General features: G+C 39.7%; 1 protein-coding gene across 1 annotated transcript in view; it reads right to left on the bottom strand.

Moving 5' to 3' along the window:
- Positions 1-1,018: 1,018 nt before the first annotated feature.
- Positions 1,019-18,910, bottom strand: part of abca12 (ATP-binding cassette, sub-family A (ABC1), member 12) — a 69,855-nt gene continuing 51,963 nt past the window's right edge. Inside the window, exons 55-71 of the mRNA XM_044366490.1 lie at positions 18,776-18,903; positions 18,448-18,535; positions 18,020-18,128; positions 15,661-15,715; positions 13,823-14,000; positions 13,413-13,528; positions 11,369-11,531; positions 10,790-11,043; positions 10,004-10,208; positions 8,419-8,528; positions 7,615-7,765; positions 4,934-5,068; positions 4,331-4,434; positions 3,887-3,979; positions 3,601-3,706; positions 2,416-2,553; positions 1,019-1,919 (exon numbers count right to left, since the gene is read on the bottom strand). Coding sequence (XP_044222425.1) covers positions 1,815-1,919; positions 2,416-2,553; positions 3,601-3,706; positions 3,887-3,979; positions 4,331-4,434; positions 4,934-5,068; positions 7,615-7,765; positions 8,419-8,528; positions 10,004-10,208; positions 10,790-11,043; positions 11,369-11,531; positions 13,413-13,528; positions 13,823-14,000; positions 15,661-15,715; positions 18,020-18,128; positions 18,448-18,535; positions 18,776-18,903 — 2,238 coding nt within the window. The 3' untranslated portion in view covers positions 1,019-1,814. The remainder of the gene's footprint in view (positions 1,920-2,415; positions 2,554-3,600; positions 3,707-3,886; positions 3,980-4,330; positions 4,435-4,933; positions 5,069-7,614; positions 7,766-8,418; positions 8,529-10,003; positions 10,209-10,789; positions 11,044-11,368; positions 11,532-13,412; positions 13,529-13,822; positions 14,001-15,660; positions 15,716-18,019; positions 18,129-18,447; positions 18,536-18,775; positions 18,904-18,910) is intronic.

The following is an 18,910-nucleotide window of genomic DNA, read 5'->3' as shown; positions in this document are numbered from 1 at the left end:
ACAGACACCTTTTGTTTATTTAGTATCTCCTCTGTTCTTAAGCTCAATTTCTTCTGCTTCTTTAGGCATTTTGAGATTTAGGAGTCAAGGACATTTATTGTGTGCACATTAAGGCTATTTTATCCTCCTACAATTTAAAATATTCAATGAAATAAGGAACATTTACTTTAACAAGTTCAACTCTGTAATTTCAGATTTCAAAGAGTTTAATGACCACCCCAAATTAAAAATACTCCTGTGGCATGTTGATACATATTGCTGCCCAATATGTATCAAGATACCACAACCTTAGACACAGTGAATGACACACACACACACAACAGTAATGTTCACATTACTGTTATTATTATTGTGATATTGTTCCTGAAACCTTCATGCCAATAAAACCCTCTGAATTGAATTGAATTTATATATTTATATACTGGTCCTGTCATCTGGGTGGCTTATGTGCAGAAGCAATACAAAAGACTTTTTGAAAGAGCACATTTATGTGTCTATGTCCACAAAAAAGGGAATGAATTCCCAAAGAAATCGAGGCAAACTGCTATGTCAAAATACAAAATAATAGCTACAAGATAAAAACAAGATCAACGTGTATCAACAGCACACCACTCTTCCTCAAGGTCAAACAATCCTATGCTCAGACAAATGAATCAAGTTCAAGCTTCAATGGTGATTGAGGCTTTGACGAAGCACTGCGCTTTGAATTCTTTGGGAATTAATTTTTCTGTAAACCTTAATTGCCTCCCCATGCATCTGAGCACCTGTTTTGTCACATCACTGTCAGATCCAAGAAGCAGCTCCCCATTTGTTTTTAATATTATGTCCTCTTCATTGGGACACTGATGTTTAAGACAATAACATCAAGTTTGATAAGCTCCAATACTCAAATAATGGTAAAGATTGACTGAAGACTGAAATCAGCTAGAATATCAGTGGTGTAGGCATGTCTTGAATGTGATTCTGTGCACAAAAATAACTGAGAAAAGCATGTTCAGTAGAAAGAAACGAACAGTAGTTGCATTTGAAAAATAGCTTTATTAGAATTATAAAAAATAGGCCTGATACATTCAAGACTATGTGGAACTGGTCCATAAGCAGGAAAGAGTCCATTAAATATTCAGTACATTCATTCTAAAAGTTAGATATGCTCTAAGAGGAGATGTTAATGAGTGGGGGAAAAGTGCATATAGAGAATATTCTTCTGAGTGTATTTTTCTTTCATGAAATTACATCCAGTAGGCATAATTATGTGTTCATCAGGAGAAAATTTTTTACTTCTTTAGACACGTAATCTTGTCTTGCCAATATTAAGCTCAAATGAAAATGATTATAAATAGAGAACGCAGTGTTTTTGATTGCCATGGTAGGATATTGTGATAATTAACAGTTCCCCAACCACAGAGAGAAATTAATAGACTATACGATTAACTGTATCCTTCATAAATAATGAAATCAAGATTAAAGGTAAACCTACGAGTGCAGTTATGTGAACTGTCAGATAAAATAGTGAATAAAAATAAGACTTCCATTTGTCAACTTCTTCCATCTGTGCATGCATGCAAATGTGCACAACACAGCATGTGCATATAGTCTCCTGCTTTTTAATAACAGTCTAATTTGGTGAGGCTAGAAATTTAAGTCATTCTACATATTGTCAGTCAGGAGACTTTCAAGAAATAATCAGGATTGTCAGGTTTAAACTCTTAATATTCACATATATATATCAAGGGCAGATTTACAATAAACAGATAGTGTGTTTTCATTTCATTGTGGATTTACAGAATATGGAAAAGAAAAGGCGGCAGTCAGCTCTACGTTTGTACTGCCTTAATGGAGCCCAAGTTGTCGCATTCTTCCTCGCTGTGAATTGGTACGGTTTCCATACCAATATTTCCCATGGCAAAGTTGATGAAGACCTGTGGAGATTAAGTAATACTTTAAGTGCAATGCCAACATATATCTTAATATATATATTTCTTTTCTTTGAAATGTTTAATTTTAGTTCATCTCCCGGTCAGTTTTTCTCTCCGACCCCCCTCTCTTCTTTCCACTTATGGTATCTTCCAATCCCAGAGCTCCAGAAGGGCAGATTGGTTGAAGAATATCAACACTGGCTGCATATAAAGCTCATGGATTCTCTCCCTAACTCATATTCCATTTATTTTCCCTCAGGCATACCCTCTGTCAGCTTTCCTCTGCCTCTTTTAAACTTTCTCTGCTCAGTCTTTCACTCCCACTCAGCTTTCTTCTGTCCCTGCCTCCCCTCCCAGCCTTTCTCTTCTTCTCTCATCTCCTGTCCCTTTTTTCTATCCCTCGCTACCATCTATCCACTCCTACAAAAACTCACACTAGTTCTACCTCTCTCTCTCTCTCTCTCGCACCCTCTGTTTACGTTCTGTCTCTTTTTCTCACCTCGTCCAGTGTGGTCTGGCTCACAGAGAAGTGTTTGATCTGCAGAGCATTCTTGTTGGACTCCAACTGGTCGAAGATGTCGGCCACCCCTCCTGGTGCAACTGGAACATGATATTCCACCATATTCGAGTGCTGGTCCTGTGTTTTTTTTTTTTGAAAATATGCACAAGTAGAGGGTTATATATTCTGGAAACCATGGTGCTGTCTGTAACCAAAATTCAGTAAAATACAGGCTGTTTACACCAAACTGAACAAACTAAATATCATCCATATCAACAAAATACATATGTCAGCTCGCTCAATCTCGCAAAAATGCCAATATTGTTTACTAGGGAAAAAATCCACATGCTGTTAATTTACAGTATATGGGGCCACACTAATATCTGGAACATAGCGATGGCCCTAATGTAATGAGTTATTATCTACTCCTAGCTGAACCTGTCAGTCGGTTTGATGTGGAACAAGCCTGTAGGTATCGAGGTTTTAATGCCAGTAACACATACATCATTTTATATTGATTCTTTAAAGCTGAATTAGTCAATATTTTATGTCAACAATGGATCAAATGAATACATGTAACATGAAAGGGGTCGATCACAGTGATGGACCCAAAGAAAAGTATCACCCAACCCTGCAGTTTCGCTCAGCTCTATAGAGTTCTCATTTTTAGTGTCTTTCAGCTAATTATTTTGATTCTAGGGTTTTGATCAGGGCAGTGATTCACTCTCACCACTCTCATTAACATGTTTCAAGCTGCGGCAGCATCTAAAAATAGGGCAGCTATAGTTTTTCCACGTAAAAAAAGTTCAATTTCCTTGTTAAAATTTTCAAATTTACATCTGCTCTCAGTGAAATTCCCCTGAATAAATAAAAGTTAAAAAGACGAGTCATCCAACATATGAAAATGTTTCACAGGAGGAGAAAAGACAGGAATTTTGATATAAACATATTGTTTAAAAAGTGACATATATTCGGTATATAACAAGAGATAACTGAACAATTAACATAGGGAAACAGTGTCTTTAAGAGCATATTGCTCACTCATACAATCACTCTTAGACTCTTTGGAAAAAAGAATCACACATACAACTACTTCTCCCAGCAACATTCTACTGCAATCTATACTTAGTCTTTTTTTCTCTTCACTACCAAGTACTCTTGACTACTTTAGCTGGCAAAGCTCACCTTGAGATAAGTGCTGGGGAATCGGCGCTGCATGAAGCCAGTGATTGCCTCTGCATCACCGGCGGCCTCGGCCAAGTACATCTTCACAGTGAACCCGCTGCCGAACCTGCACAAAGGAGATTTTATGAACAAAGAACAGTGTTATTACATGTCTGAGAGGTGGGAGTGAGGTGGTGGTGGTGGTGTTGGTGGTGGTGGGGGGTGGTGGGGGGGGGGGGGGGGGGAGTGGAGGCAGGTTGGAGAGAGCGGTGATGGCTGGATTGGAGGATAAGCAGAGGTCACAAACCTGTTCTTAATGTGCTGCAGGGAGCCCAGGCAGCGGAATTGACCTTTCACCATGATGGCAAGACGGCTGCACAGTGCCTCACACTCCTCCATGCTGAGATATAGAGAGAAATATAAAAGGTCATACTTAGACCCTTTGAGCACACAGTAATTAGTCATGCCTGCTGTCACATGAAAAAAAAAATTTGAGTAGTCGTCCTATGTGTTATCTACAGCAAATGTGGAAACAAGTCAATACCATAATGTGCTATAATGTTGACCAGCTATGTGCAAAGTACTAACAAATGTCACCGTACTTTTTTATCTGTCATAGCAGCCCTAATCCTAAACAATTTGTGTAATACTCAAAATAGTGGAATTTAGTTACATATTTGCCAAATGTTTCTCTGTGATCGGTGTAGGTGCACTGTGGCAGGTGTGTATGTGTATGTGGTAGTTTTCTAACCTGTGAGAGGTGAGGACCACGGCGCATTTTCCTCTCACTTCTTCAGAGATGATTTTCCAAAGGTGTCGCTTGGTGCGAGGGTCCATGCCAGAGCTTGGCTCATCCTGTAGAGAGAGGATGGATGAGAAGAGGTTATCAGTATGCATGACAGAAAGAGGATAAGGTTGGAATCAGGATAGAGAGATCAGGGGAGAACAAGGAATTAGGGAATAAATGAAAACAAAGACAACAAATAAGAAAAGAGGGGCAAAGGGAGAATACAACAGAGAAAGGGCGAATTTAAAAAAAAACAGAAGAAAGGACGAGTATGGAGAGAGTTGAGGACAGAAGGAAGGAGAGAGAGAAAGAGAAAAGAGGATTTGATAGAGACATAAGGTAGAAACAATACTGAAAGCTAAGGGGAAGATTGCCCTTGGGTAAGCCTGAGGAAGCTGACTAATTACCTATATGAAATATGTCAAGTCCAGGGGATCAATATCTACTTTACGTCAAAGACCCTTTCAAGTGGAACAGTAGTGTAAAGTTAGTTTAATATTTGTTGTCTGGTGGCCAATTAGGCAATTAAATGGGCAGCTAGAGTGGTGTGAACAGGTGTGTCCTCACCAGGAGCAGGATTTGCGGATGTCCAATGAGAGCCAGCGCTGTGGAGAGCTTCCTGCGGGTGCCGCAACTGTAACCGTCAGTGATGATGTTTCGATGGTAGTTGAGCTGCAGCCTCTTCAGTAGGTAGTTCACCACCTATAAATGAGACATGCGGGCGATTATACAGTGCAAGAAAAAAACACCAGATGAAAAAGGACTATAGTTTTCAAGGCACTCATATTTAATTTAAATACTTAAATGTCAATTAGCATTCATTTCACGTTTTAAAGTGATTAGACTTTAACAAGTGCATACATTCTCTATGACATTGCCAACCATGTTAAAACATAATAATGAGATGCTGAACTTGCTAGTTGAAAAACACCACAATACTGATATAAAACATAAAGCCGCCCTGTTAAAACCACTTGTATGCAACAAGCAACAACACTTTATCTGATAAAAAGAAGCACAAAACCTGAATGATGAGAAAAAATAACATTGTGAGTCAATAATATTTGCTTTTTCTTCTTACAAATAGGTTTCTGTGTGGAGAAATGTAAACACACAACCCTTTGTCTGCTGCAACCTGCTAATCAATGTAGTAGATGTCTAATGGCCGTATGTATGGCCGTATCAGTATGTTTAATGATTATTCCGCATGCCTGTACGGTATGAACATCGAGGAATATGAGACAATTTTATGGACAAGTATACACAAAGATGAGGTCAAACCACCATCTGTGGGTCCAGCAGATCAAAACAACACAGGACCTTTACAGTAAGTTGACTTTCCAGTCCTTAAATCCATCAACAACGAATCCAAGGCTTTGTCTCAGGGGTAAAAAAGTCCAATATGCCACAACAACACACACTTCAGGATCTGATCACAGCCAGAAAAGGTGGATTTATAGCAAGCTTTTCTAAGGAGGCCCTGTTTATTGGCTATTTGATATTGATGCTCATTTCTGTTGTTGCCTCCTCCTTTTCTGTCTAGTAGAGCTGCACTGCAAATAACTTGAAGTATCTTGTCTGTCCCTCTCCCATGCATATTTAATTTTGTTTGTACAATGGTGGTGACTTTACTTAGTGACTTTATTTCATCTAAACCCCATGCTGTCCTGCGGCTGCAGCTTTAGAGAACAGGGGCTGATGCAGCATAATCTATTCGGTGCACATCAATTTATCCTGTGTTTTAAACCACACTGATAGCAGGGATGAAAAAAACTTTGATAACAAATAAACTCACCTAACTCTTAAAATGTGTAATTTGCACGTTTATCAGTACTGTGCTTGTCTATTAATCACATGAAATAGTGTGCTGTAAATACCAGTTAATTTCCAAATAGCTTAAGGTGATTTCCCATTGGTAAGCTTTAGCTGATTTCCCATCAGTTAGCAAGTTTGGAAACCCGATCAATGGAGCAAGCCAATTCAATAAATAGATTAGTTCACTTAGATTCTCTGCTTTTTCTCTGTAAGAGGATTTGCTCTGTGATTCTGTGTTCACTGATCCAGATTATAGGAATATAGTGAAGAACATTATATACTTCAGACAAATACAGAATATCTGCAGCTAAATTTGAATTATTAACACTGGCAACAAAGCATATTACTGACTGATTTAGATCAAAATATGTTTTTTTTAATGTTCTCTCATGAAAGCACCTTTCTATCACCTTTGATGTAACAGCTCATTAAGCCTGACAAAACCATGTCAATGCGAAATGACCCCCTTAAGGCTTGTCTCATTATCCACAGCTAGGGACTGTCAGTGGGAGACAACATAAGAGGAACTCTATATATAACCTCATCTTTGTGAATTAGACTGACACTGATGCTGTGGCCATTATAACCATTGTTGTCACTACCCTGACCAGAGAAGAGGAGCTGTAACAACAGCAGCGATGGCTTTTACAGCCAGATTGATCCATTTCTGTGCCTCGCTGTCTATGGAAGTACGTGTGTCTATGAGCATCCTTGCTAATGTGTGTGCATATTTCTGTTGATAACAAGAGTGAGATTGTCAGAGACAATCAATGTTTTGTGCTTCTGCATCCTAAGTTGGTGTAGAGAGAAAGAGGGACAAACGTACAGCAGATAGATGCTTTTCTGCATACAATTTAAACTTGTCACGATGCTTTCTACCAATTTCCACACACCTCTGCGTGGTTTCTTTTCTGCCTCTTATTGGAAAAAAGAAATATTTCTGGCAAATCAGAAATCGTCTGTTGATTGGTTAATCTGCAGATTCCTCTCATGTCAGCAGCAGCAACAGCAGAAGACAGGCACACTCAGTAATCACCACAGAAGCAAGATTGATTAGTTCTCAGAAAGATAAATGGGAAGAATGGGGCTAAAGTGACACGTCAAATGAGATCCTCTCATCATCAAAGTATCGTTTAAATGTAAATTTGCCTGCACTGAAGCACACAGCATCAGCTTAATTCTGAAGTTTGGGTTGCATGAGCTGACAACAAAAGCTTTTACATTTTCAGCTGCCCAAGATAGTACAGTGTTCAGTACACATCACTCAACCTTACACATCCTCTGATTCAGTATGCATGGAAGCATCAACAGTTACTAGTCCTGCGGTGGGAGTGCACCTCTGAATTTATATCAGATCCTGTGTCATTTTGTGGATAGTGTTGTCACTACCCGGGGCTTTGAAAAGGAGCACAGAGTCTGCAGCTCTCCATTACCTTGTCTATCTCCCTCTTTGAGATGCCGTGAATGCGAGCATAAAAGTACAAGTGTTCCTCTCCGGTGAGCAGATTGTCCAGTGCGTCCACCTGGGGACAGTAGCCGATGTTAATTCCCTGGTTACGGCACTCCATGATGTCTACCAGCCGTCTGGGGAAACACACAAAAAAAGACAAATTCTCTTGAGAGGTGTCCACCATATGCTATAGAGCAGGGTGTTCAGTGGCCCTGTTGTTTGTAGTGTGCTGTTCTTGGAATACCCACCATACAGTTTCACAATGAAGCAGCTATAAACCAGTATAGGAAATCCTCAGATAGAGGTATGAGAGCTGCTACTTGTTAAATCCCAAACCATTTATGTTCAAATTCTGGCTGATGGAAAGCAATAACAACTCTCATCTGTGAATATTTGTGTTGCAAATTTAATCTATCTAAGATTCATTAGACAGTGCACGCTGGGCACCTGTAAAGATGAATGCTTCTATCTGAGAGAGGTTGTTTCTGTCATTTTGTCTACTGTGATTCTCATAAATCACCTTTAGTTTGCAGGAATGTGCTTTAAGTATAAAATTAACAAGCTGATGTATGTATTTATGTATTTAGTGTGCAAGTAAAATGTAATTGTGACCCAAAAAATGTTTAACTCTCAATAAAATGGATGGCTGAAACATTTATCGCTTCTCAGTTTTGATGCAAGTCAGCACATTGCAGGGAGCAAAATAAACAAGATCTTAATGTTTTAATTTATTTTTTTTCATGTTTGCATGATGTGTGCTTCAGAAATAAAATAATGATCAGCTTACCCATCCCAGTCCTTGATCTGTGCTGTGCCATCAGTGGGGCTAACATCTCCAGTCAGCATCTTGAAGGTGGTCGTTTTTCCTGCTCCATTCACTCCCAGCAGACCAAAGCACTGCAAATGGACACTCTTTGTTTAGTGACCCTGAAGCATTTGACCACTATACAGTACACTATGATACAATGACAAGCTTTTTCAAAGATTACATAGATGTTCAGGTCATTCAGATTTACAGGGCTAATAAAACATTTAGTGAGTATTACCTCCTACAGCCAGCCATCATGAAGAGGGAAATTATTTTAACCCCTTCCCATTCCTGTAAAATTAGCCTAAAATGCCTATCCCAGGCATTCCCAAAGTAAATTGAAAGCTGTACCATTTGGAGTATATGCATGGTCTCATTTGAAAGGTAACACTCTGAAGGTGTTTCCCCAACAGTCAGTATCATTGTAAGAGCTACTGGCATTGAGTCATAGAAGTGTGAACAAACTGAAGTAGAAGGATTTTATTTCCACCCTGAATATTTGCAAACAGATGAGTGCAGATGACCTATATCTGGGATTTATTAAATGGAAAACACAATGGGACCACAGCATGGAGCCTTACCTAGTCCAAGTCCAGATTTGATAACAATACCATTAAATTAATATTTTATACGTTTTTCTAAGTGTATGTCTAGGCGTTTTCCAAGAGAAGGCCATTTGGAAACTCCAAAATTAGGCACATCTGCCAGCTAATTTGAAATGATGTAATTGATGTAATTATGTGTTTTGGACTAAATATTTTACTGAATTGTATTGACTGGACAAGACCGTTTTTGACAGAGTTTTATGGATCAGTTGAGTAATATGAAGCTTCATAGGTAAGTTGCCTGAATTTTGTAATTGTTTTTATGTTGGTGGTCTGACAAAGGCGTTGATTGTACCTGCTGTTGTGATTGTATCTTGAAATGGTTTGCATCAATCGAATCCCAAGAATCTTCGCTTTCCAAAGATGTGTCACCAGTACCCACTTAAACATAGCAGTTGTGTACATAGCATAGTTTGTGTATTTAACAGGCCTGCAGGCTGTCAGACTGTTTGATTCTAATAATTGATCCCTTATTTGACAACTGACAATAGCCTATAAGAACATGAATGATATTTAACTTATTTAATTGTCTGAAATTAGTTAGATTATAGGCTTTGTGTGACAAAATTACATTAAAAATATCAATTTTGACCAACCTATAGTCTATACTTAAATATACAGCTACAAACAGTGCCTCCAAATTTTCAGTTTCCAAACACCAACAGTGAGCTATCAGTGAGTTTACCTTTAAATAGGATTTATGAATAAAATCTTTCTACAACTGTTAAGTAATACCAGTGACTTTGTGATTATTTGGCCAATTACCTGCTGTTGTCAAAAAAGGTTGATAAAAGTCATTAATTACATATTTTCCCTTTAGTTATCATTGTGTATACTGACTTGGTTGATTTAATTCCAATTAGTTATCTATATTCCTACTAGGGGTACAATTGACCTATTTCATTGTACCACTCACAGGGTGAAACATTGCCCTTACGTACGATATCTTGCAGGCTTACCTCTCCTGCAGGAATGCCCACAGAGAGCCTCTTAACAGCATGGACCTTCTTGTTGAGGTGCTGATAAACCTTAGTGAGCTGGTTGACCTGCAGAATGTCTGAGCTTGCTGCTCCACTGGATACCCGTAGGTGCTCAGTGGCTACATCTTCATCCTCGTCTTCACAAGCCACCTGGGGCACCGTCTTTCTGCCGCAAATCAGACGCCTGCAAAGGGAATAATACTTTTTCATAACATCCCCTAGGTGTGCAGATCATTTGTGGGGGCAATGTGAGACACAGAAAACAGGCACACTTACAATATATTTGGGGGTCAATATTTTTGGCTTTTATAATAATAAATAAATCCAGGTATTCATCCTTGTTCATTTTTAATGTAAAAAAAAGTGTAATTTAACTTTTTATATTTTTTTTAATTGCTTGGAGTAACTCTGCAGTGCATATTCATTTCATTTATATCTTCACTATCTATTACATGAGGAATATTCTGGGCTGCAAGAGGACTATAAACCACAAGGAACAGTGTCTTCTTTCCACTGAAAAAAAAGACTTGGATGTGCAGGGACATCAAATCCAAGTCAAAAGCATTATTTTATTTTGTACATATAAAAAATCCTTTCCACAACTAATTCAAGGCATATTGCTTGACAAAATGCACTGGACAGCTACAGTAGAATCAATTTCATATTCTGTACATATATAAGAATATTACAAGGTGTGTGCACAGGAGTTCATCATCATTCACAGCATCACTATATTGTCTTTTGCGTCTGTTTTTCTACTCTCACCTGACTTTGCGCATGACAAACTTGTTGAGCAGGAGGCGCAGGGTGAAGAAGACCAGGCCTTGGATGAAGGAGGAGATGAACATCCAGCCCAGGGCGTCTGTGGAGAATGGGTTCTGATAGGCATCAATGCCGTAGCCACTAAGGAGCTGGACGTCTATGTTCATCCGGGCCAGCTGCATCAACCCGTTCCCAAAGTTGAACTGGGGGAAGATTAGGAAGCTGTAGCTCAGCTTCTGGAAGATGTCCTGGATGATCTGCATGAGGGATAAACAGAGGAGAAGACATTGAGAAGGAGGTATAGGGAGGAAAAGAAATGACAATATACAGTAAAGTGAGATCTGAGGTGACCAGACAGCTCATTCTGATCTCATCTTCACATTCCTGACATTGGATACATCCTCAACCTGTGAGGTATGTTTGTTCTTCTCACTCCTGTGCAACTCAATATCACCATAGCTACAAGGACTGTTAGTGTTACGCTGTCAAATGCATTTCATTCAACAGTTAATGAACAAACGTTTAAGTGTGCATTATAGAACTGCCACAAAAGACATCTCAACTCAGGCAGTTTATGCTGACCTCAGGGTTGTGCATTGAAATTTGACCCAGGAAGTAGAGGATGGAGGTGGATATGATGGTGTTGACACTAATGAAGAGGTTGATGCACACGTAGGTGATAAAAGCCATCTCTGCATCCTTGAAGACGCCTGACAAGAGATACATCCAGGGGAAGGTAGCAAACCTGAGGAATTGACAATGACAGAATACTTTTTTTAAACACAGTAAAAATAACTCCACACATACACCTTAAAAATAGTTCTGCTGTGATCTGGATGGGTTGGATTCCAATACAGAAAACCCACAATGAAAATGTATACAGTCAACATCACAAATATACCTTCCTGAATGACCTTACATATTTTAAATGAAAAGGCCTGAAACTTAAAGAAGACATGCACATTTCCATATTTCTATATTTTTAATCTGGGGCCCAACTGGAATATGTTTGCATGATTAACAGTTCAAAAAAAACTCCTCAGTTCAGCCTCTTGCTAAGGGCAGAAAAAAAACGTTGCAAACAAAGCATTCAGGGCAGGTTGAAGCCTGGCCTTTTGACATACAGGGAGCATTTCTACATACGTTAACCTCGAGTTTTGGAACTTTGACCATGTTTAACATAGATATCCAATATCATAACAGTATATAAATAACAGAAAATCACAAAAAGCTTGATTTGTCCACTCTAAGTATTTCAGGCCTTATACAGAATAAACAGAGCAACTCCAGGCCTGATGAAAATAGGCACCAAAGAAATCTGAAAAGTGAAAGGAGGAAAAATACCACACCATGAGGAGGGTAAACATTCAGTCATGATGCCAAAAGGGAGGAAGATAAATTACTTCTTCCTTTATTCCCCCAGTGGCAGAACATCGTTTCCCCCCCTTTTTTTTGTTCTTCTCTCTTTTCTCTCAGATAATCTGCTTGTTCATTTGATTGGGGTGTCTGGGTCAGCGACATACAAAAAGGAAGAGAGGGAAGGAGAGAGAGATGAAAAAGAAAAAAGTAAGATGAGAAAAGAAAGAGACAGACACTAACAGATAGAGCTAGACAGAGACAAAGCATCTGCGTGCCATGCCCGGAAAAAAAAGGTGCTTGGTAGGCAGACTGCGGGTGCCAAGCCATGACAAGGAACAGAAGCATGAAGGCTGCAGACCAGACCAGGTGGGTGCAGGCTGACAGATGGAGGGTTGTGATTATTCATTGCTTGGGAGGGAGACATCTGTCTGATAAATGAGAAGCAGAGTGCTGACTTGGCCTCCTAAGATCTAGGGCTCAGGACTGGACTTGTGACAGCAAAGGGAAACATAGAAGCTTAAACTTCAGCTACATTTGGGGTAAATTATGTAAATAATTCCAGAAATCCAGATGTGGGAAACGTGGCATGTTAGTGGTCACATTAATTTTTCAGATGATAGCTGGCCTCAGTTATATTGTTATTGCCATTAGCCCCATTGCTTTCAGATCCCCATCCCTCTCTCTAGTATATTTGGCTTGAACGAGATAAACACATTGGCAGTGATTTTTCTGTTAGCCTTTCAGTCCTATCACCATCTGTCTTTGCAAGAGAGTCTGAGAAATTGAGATGTATTTGCATTTGAAAAACAGCAGCTTCCTTATGCTCTGTGCTATAAATCCAACCCGGTGGCACACAGAGTAACATGCAGCAAAGCCTGGAAAATACGGTGTCACATATGTGAGGAAATGCTCTTAAAAACATTTCATCAATTAAACGACTTGATTGCAAATCCTTTGCTCAAAACACATGCTCAGTTTAGTTGAGGTTTGGCCATAAAAAACACTCCTTGGATGCTTTAGCTGTATGTTGAAGATCACTGTCCTGCTGTAAGACGAAGTGTTGTTCAATGAGTCTTGATGCGTCCACTTAATCTGCAGTCACTTGATCTGAGCAGACAAGATGTTTCTGGAGATTTTGCATTCTTTTCTTCTCTTAAAAGATTTATTCCGATTTTATGCTCAGTACATCAACATCCTAAAATCCCTCTTAGCACATTATCAGACTGCATGTCAAGAGTGACAGTTGTTATGAGGCCAAAATACTCACCCATAGAGCACCAGAAGCAGAGTGATAGCAGCCAGATTTTGCCGATCTGTGAATGCTGGAATCTGGAAGGCTGCAATCACACCGACGGTCAGAGCGACAGGAATCAGATAGGTGACCTGTGGAAAAGGATGAAACATGATAAAGCAACACAGAGGTATATCATTTAATATACTGATTATGAATCAATCTATTAATGATCATATAAAATATGCATATCAAAAATTGTGCTATCAACTAATAAATAAGTTATTATTTGGGTCCGGCTATCTTTTAGAGATATAATGAGTGGGCAATGTTTGCATGTACAGTTCAGTTTATCTTTTATTGAGCACAATTTTGATATACAAGGGTTTCACTAGATTAGCAAGATATTCATTTGGGTCTCCTTTCAAGCAATTAGAAGATGTTACCATGTCATAAAAGAAGTTAACAGCCCAGTAGAAGGGCTCACTGATGCCAGCTATGTGCTGGAGCCTCTTGGAGCCGCTGTGGTGCTCACTGACTTCATAGATGGCAAAGCTGGCCGTCGTGATGGAATAACCTGTCAGCACACACATAGCCACAAGGATCTGGAGCATTCCCTGGACACTGTGAGGAAACAAGGGGATCACTCAGATGGTACTGATAACACTTGTCATTCATTGTCAGTCATGTCCTTAACTAGTGAATTATCGTGTGTGTGTTTGTTCTTTACTTTCGTACGGCTGTGGTGGCTATAAGTGTAACAACGTGTGCAAACAATGCATTCAGCGTACTCCGGTGAGCCGAGTCACATTGAATGAGGCGACCTTGAGTGATTTTTTTTTTTTTCTGAAAACAATAGCCTGTTTTAAAGTCCTACAAACTATTATACGGTTCCCTATTAAGACCTGACTCATTTGAACTATTGAAGTGGCTCACAAGAAATGGAATTCCATTAAAAATAAATAGCTTTGTTTAAAGAGATGCTTGCCTGTGACAAGATAATAACCGCAAAAGAAACTGATGGCTTCATGTAGAGAACAACCTCACACTGCTATTGCTGCATAGTCAGTAAACCAGTGGTGCTGCTGTGAGGGTGCACAGGCTATTGTCCAAACTGGCCCCCAGACAATCAGCTGCTTTGATCCCTCACTTCCTCTTCAACCCCTGTCCTTTTACAGAAACTGTACTGCTACCTTTTCAAACCCAAGAATCTCATGCTCTCTCACCGAACCTGCATGCTAGTACTTTTCCCTCTCTCCTTTGGCCAGGCCACAACACCACCAACCAAACAGAATAAGCTGCATGAGGCTGAAAAAAGAAGATGAAGCTGGCAGAGTGACCGAGTGGGAAGGAAAGAGAATAGCAAAGAGGGACATGTGGTGGGCGTTTTAGGGCAGCTCTAACTACAGAGGACAGCCAGCAGCAGCAAGCTACTGAGCAGGCTTGTTATCAGTATGGCCAAGATAGCCTTACAATGTTTCCCCTGTGGGCAAAGCTACCACACTTTGAGAATCAAGACATTTGGAGTAATAAACTTGTTGTATCTTTAACATAGCTCAGGCCAAATCAATACATCAAGTGAGGAAGCAGAATATCACCCTGGGAGGAGGGGTAATTGCATACTCGCAATTATATCTTAGCAGGCTAGCAGCCACATAACTGCTACACACATTAAGAAATGTGGGGAAACTGAAGGCCAGTGAACACAGAAATGTCCCGTGAGATCGTTGGCGTCACTAAGGCTCTGGAGAAGACGGACCTTCATGAGGTCATAGCTTCAGCTCAATCCACTCTCTGAATGACTGATTTGATTTGATCCACTGGAAGACACGTTGTATACATACATGCAAGCCCTCATTCCAAAGTCTGGGTATCTAAAGCAGTATGTAGAGTATTTTAAATAAACTCATTTTGGGAAGTGAGGTAGAATCAATCCACCTCTATGCCACCTTCAGGGTAAACACTCATTTTATTGGGACTCTAATCAATAGTGCTAGCTCAGGGAAATCCATTTAGAAAATCAAATATGGGTAAATACTGCTGTCATGTACCTCCATTCCCTGAGTCCACCCTGACTTTGATGTCCTGAATATGAAAGAAGGATGCTTACATAATTTATCTTGGGCTAAGCCAAACAACAGCCAATAATATTTATTGTGCAGTGAGTAATTATAGGATATCTTCACCAATTAGAATGCTAATAAGGATCTTTTTTTTTTTTTTTGCAAATGCAGCCATTGATATTGTTGAATTCTAACAACACAGTTTAAAGTGCAGTCCTTACATTGCATCTTCATCATCCGCCCGGCCAAAGTAGGGCTGACTGGAAACTGAAATGGCTGTAATAGGGAAGAAGCAGAGCATTACGTTAGCAGCAGAAAAACAACAGGATACAAGCTATTTTTCAGCCCAGGAAACAAATGAGCAATGATATTCTCTTAGCCTAGGACACAGTCAATTTAAAAATATAGTGCAGAATGATTTCATTTGCCAGTGCACACAAAGGAAATTGAATTTTCGTTTATCATTTTTTTTTCCCTCCACATACAGAGTCTTCTAGATGCTCACAGACACGAACTGCTACCCTAGATGTTTCTGCTAACGTTTTCTGAGAGAGGAGAGTGTGAAATCACACAAAGCACAGCAGCCCTCAAGCAGGTTTGGTGGAATTGATGGTTTTTACCAACTAATTCACGTCTGATCTGTAATCATCAACACTACATCAATACTCCTCTGAAGTGGTATGTTCCAATATCTGGCTTGCATCTTTCCAAATGGGAAACGACATTAACTATCAAAAAAAAGTATCGATCTACAACATTTTTATAACATTTTTTTTTATATCCACTTTTAGTTCTTGTTGCCTCAAGAAAAGACAGTTTTTTTCTACTTTATTAAGGGTTGCTTTAGTTTTTTGTTTGTGTGTTTGTTTCAATGTTGGCCTGGAGACGGGTGTCTGACCAATGTCATCAGTGACATGTGCACATGCTGGGGTTGAAAAGAAACCAGAATTACTAATGAGAAGATCAACATGTGTGAATTTGTTTCTGAGCCTTAAATTGCGCAAATCATAAAAGTAATGGGTGAAAAATGTTCTTTTTTCCAAGAAGGAATCCCTCCAGTTAGCGAAGATTGCTTAATTAGCTGTTAGCTTCAGCGATCTGGTCAGACTTGGCAGCTGTGCAAAATGATGGCTTTGGATGGAAAATGCATCATGTTGTTACCCTTATAATTTCTGTGAGAAAAAAAAAAATCAGTAAGTGTGTGAGTTTCTTTTCATGACCCTGTGTGGCTGATAAATAATACTAATTAAATCCTGTACTGACATTGTTTCTTATGAGCGAAGCTTTGTCTTTATACACCAAAGTCCAGTGTCTAATAGAAACAGACGGATTTTCATAATGTTACAAATATAATACCCAGCATGACTGTGTCTTTGCTCTTCACTTGTGCAGCAGTCTAAGAGCAAGAATTTCATGCAATGCATGCATGCAACATGCAGCATGCAGCTTTTTTGTTTTTTATGCTTAAATTACGTGGGGGGGCCTATGTGTGTTTTCCACCCTACTTGCTGCGCATGTATCCTTGACTGTTTGCAAATGGGAAACCTGTCAATTAAACAGTTGAGCAACTGTGTCTTTTCCCTGCAGAACAGAGCTGACAGACTTCCAATAGTAGGTGGAGGTGATCTGAATCTTAGGTGGACAGGAGTATGAGAGCACATCTGTGGCAGTGGGCACTTATGGTGAGAAATCCTGAGTGGCGATGAAAAAACAGTTTGATGCAGACCTCTAAAGGATTCCAACCAAGAGTTGGTATCGTCAGACACAGTGTGAGCATTAGGGCATCACGTATGACAGATAAACTATCACCTTGAAAAGTAATCTCCCTCTATCTCCACCTCTGACACCCCCAGACACTGCTGTGAGTTAGCAGGTAACAAATGATCGCACTCTACCCTCGAGCACTTTTATATGCATGTGTGCGTGTATGTACTCCCGTGCATGTGCTGTATGATTTTATGAGCATTTCTGCATGTGTATTCGTGTGTGTGTTTGAATGTTTGTGTACTCATGCCCGCAGGCAGATGTTCAGGGTGATACTCCGAGCTGAAACAGTGCTGAAAACGTGGTTTAGCCTTTTTCTCTTCAACATAGCCCCCTCGCTCATAGCAGTGCTCATCAGCATTCACCATGCATAGTGATGTGAGTCTAAGGACACACAGCACCCCCTGCCTTTAATCCAGTGCAATGAACCATAGGTAAACACACTGTCTTCAATTTTCTTTACATTTAGTAAACAAAATGCACTCTGTGTGAGAAATCAGGAGCACCTTCCTAATACTGGTGTTCATCCCTTTTGCACAATCCCAATCATGTCTTGTGTCAAACCTTTTCCTTATCTTATCTTTTAAAATCAGGGAGTGCTGTGTCTGTAGAAGGACTGTTTCTCCATAAAATAATATGTGGAGGGTTTTTTTTCTAAAATCACTAAAATATAGTAAAATAAAAAATAAAGAAAACGGTTATTTGATTCTACAGAACGTGTCTTTTTGGTTCCTTGAAACTGAAATCTCAGACTGTCCTTCCCTTGTCACTGAAACTTCTACTTTTCTTTTTTGCACCAGCTACTCTACAGCTTACCGTATTTGCGTGGGTCCTTGTCTGCTGGAAGATTGGAGCGTAGGATGAAGTTGTTGAGGCTGTTTAAATATGCTGGCATTGTGTGGTGGCCCTCGGGGTTGAACCAGACCTACACCCGTGCAAGCACAAACACAGACACACACAGCTCAGGGTATATAAATCTACTACATCTCTACAATATAATTCTTTTCCAACATTTTGAACCTCAGGCTTTAATGACACAATGAATGCAGACGTCATCATATGAGATATTTCCACAATAAAACAGTGCCACAATCTTTGCAGTAAACCATATTTATTATGACACTGAGGGTGTAAGAATGCAGCTCCATCGGTGAGAATGTCATGTTTTAGCTTTCAATCACTCCTCAGTACAAAAATTAAAGTGATAAAGAGACAGGCAGCAGGAAGGCAGGAGAGACAGTTACCTTAGATAGTGTACGGTTTTTGGGCACCGCTGTAAGGTCCATTTGTAGATCAGGAGGGAGCTGCATGCCAAACTCAAATCCACCATACCTGAAAAAACAAGTGATACACCGTGTTTATGCTTGTGTGTTTTTCTTTTAATCAACCTACAGATGAGAGGCATTTTGGGTGCAAGCATGAGACCCCAGATTTATGTATTTATATATGACTGACATGATTGACAAGTTATTAAAGGTCAATGTGCATCCAGTTGAGCAAACCATCAATGGAACGTGGGCTAAATTTTCAATGTGGCTTCATTAGGTTGATGTAAACACAGGCTGCATTCACCTGTTCCTTATGAAGTCATTCGCCGTGGCCACCAGGTAGTTCTCCACATTGAAACCACTCAGGTTGTAAACAGTCTGAGAGGAGGGGATCTTCTTATGGGGCGGCTGAAAGTTGTGCTCATCACAAATCTGCATT

This window comes from Thunnus albacares, chromosome 11 (assembly GCF_914725855.1).
Source record: "Thunnus albacares chromosome 11, fThuAlb1.1, whole genome shotgun sequence".
NCBI lineage: Eukaryota > Metazoa > Chordata > Actinopteri > Scombriformes > Scombridae > Thunnus > Thunnus albacares.
The sequence above is the reverse complement of the archived record's forward strand: the minus strand, read 5'-3'. Positions and strand labels throughout refer to the sequence as shown.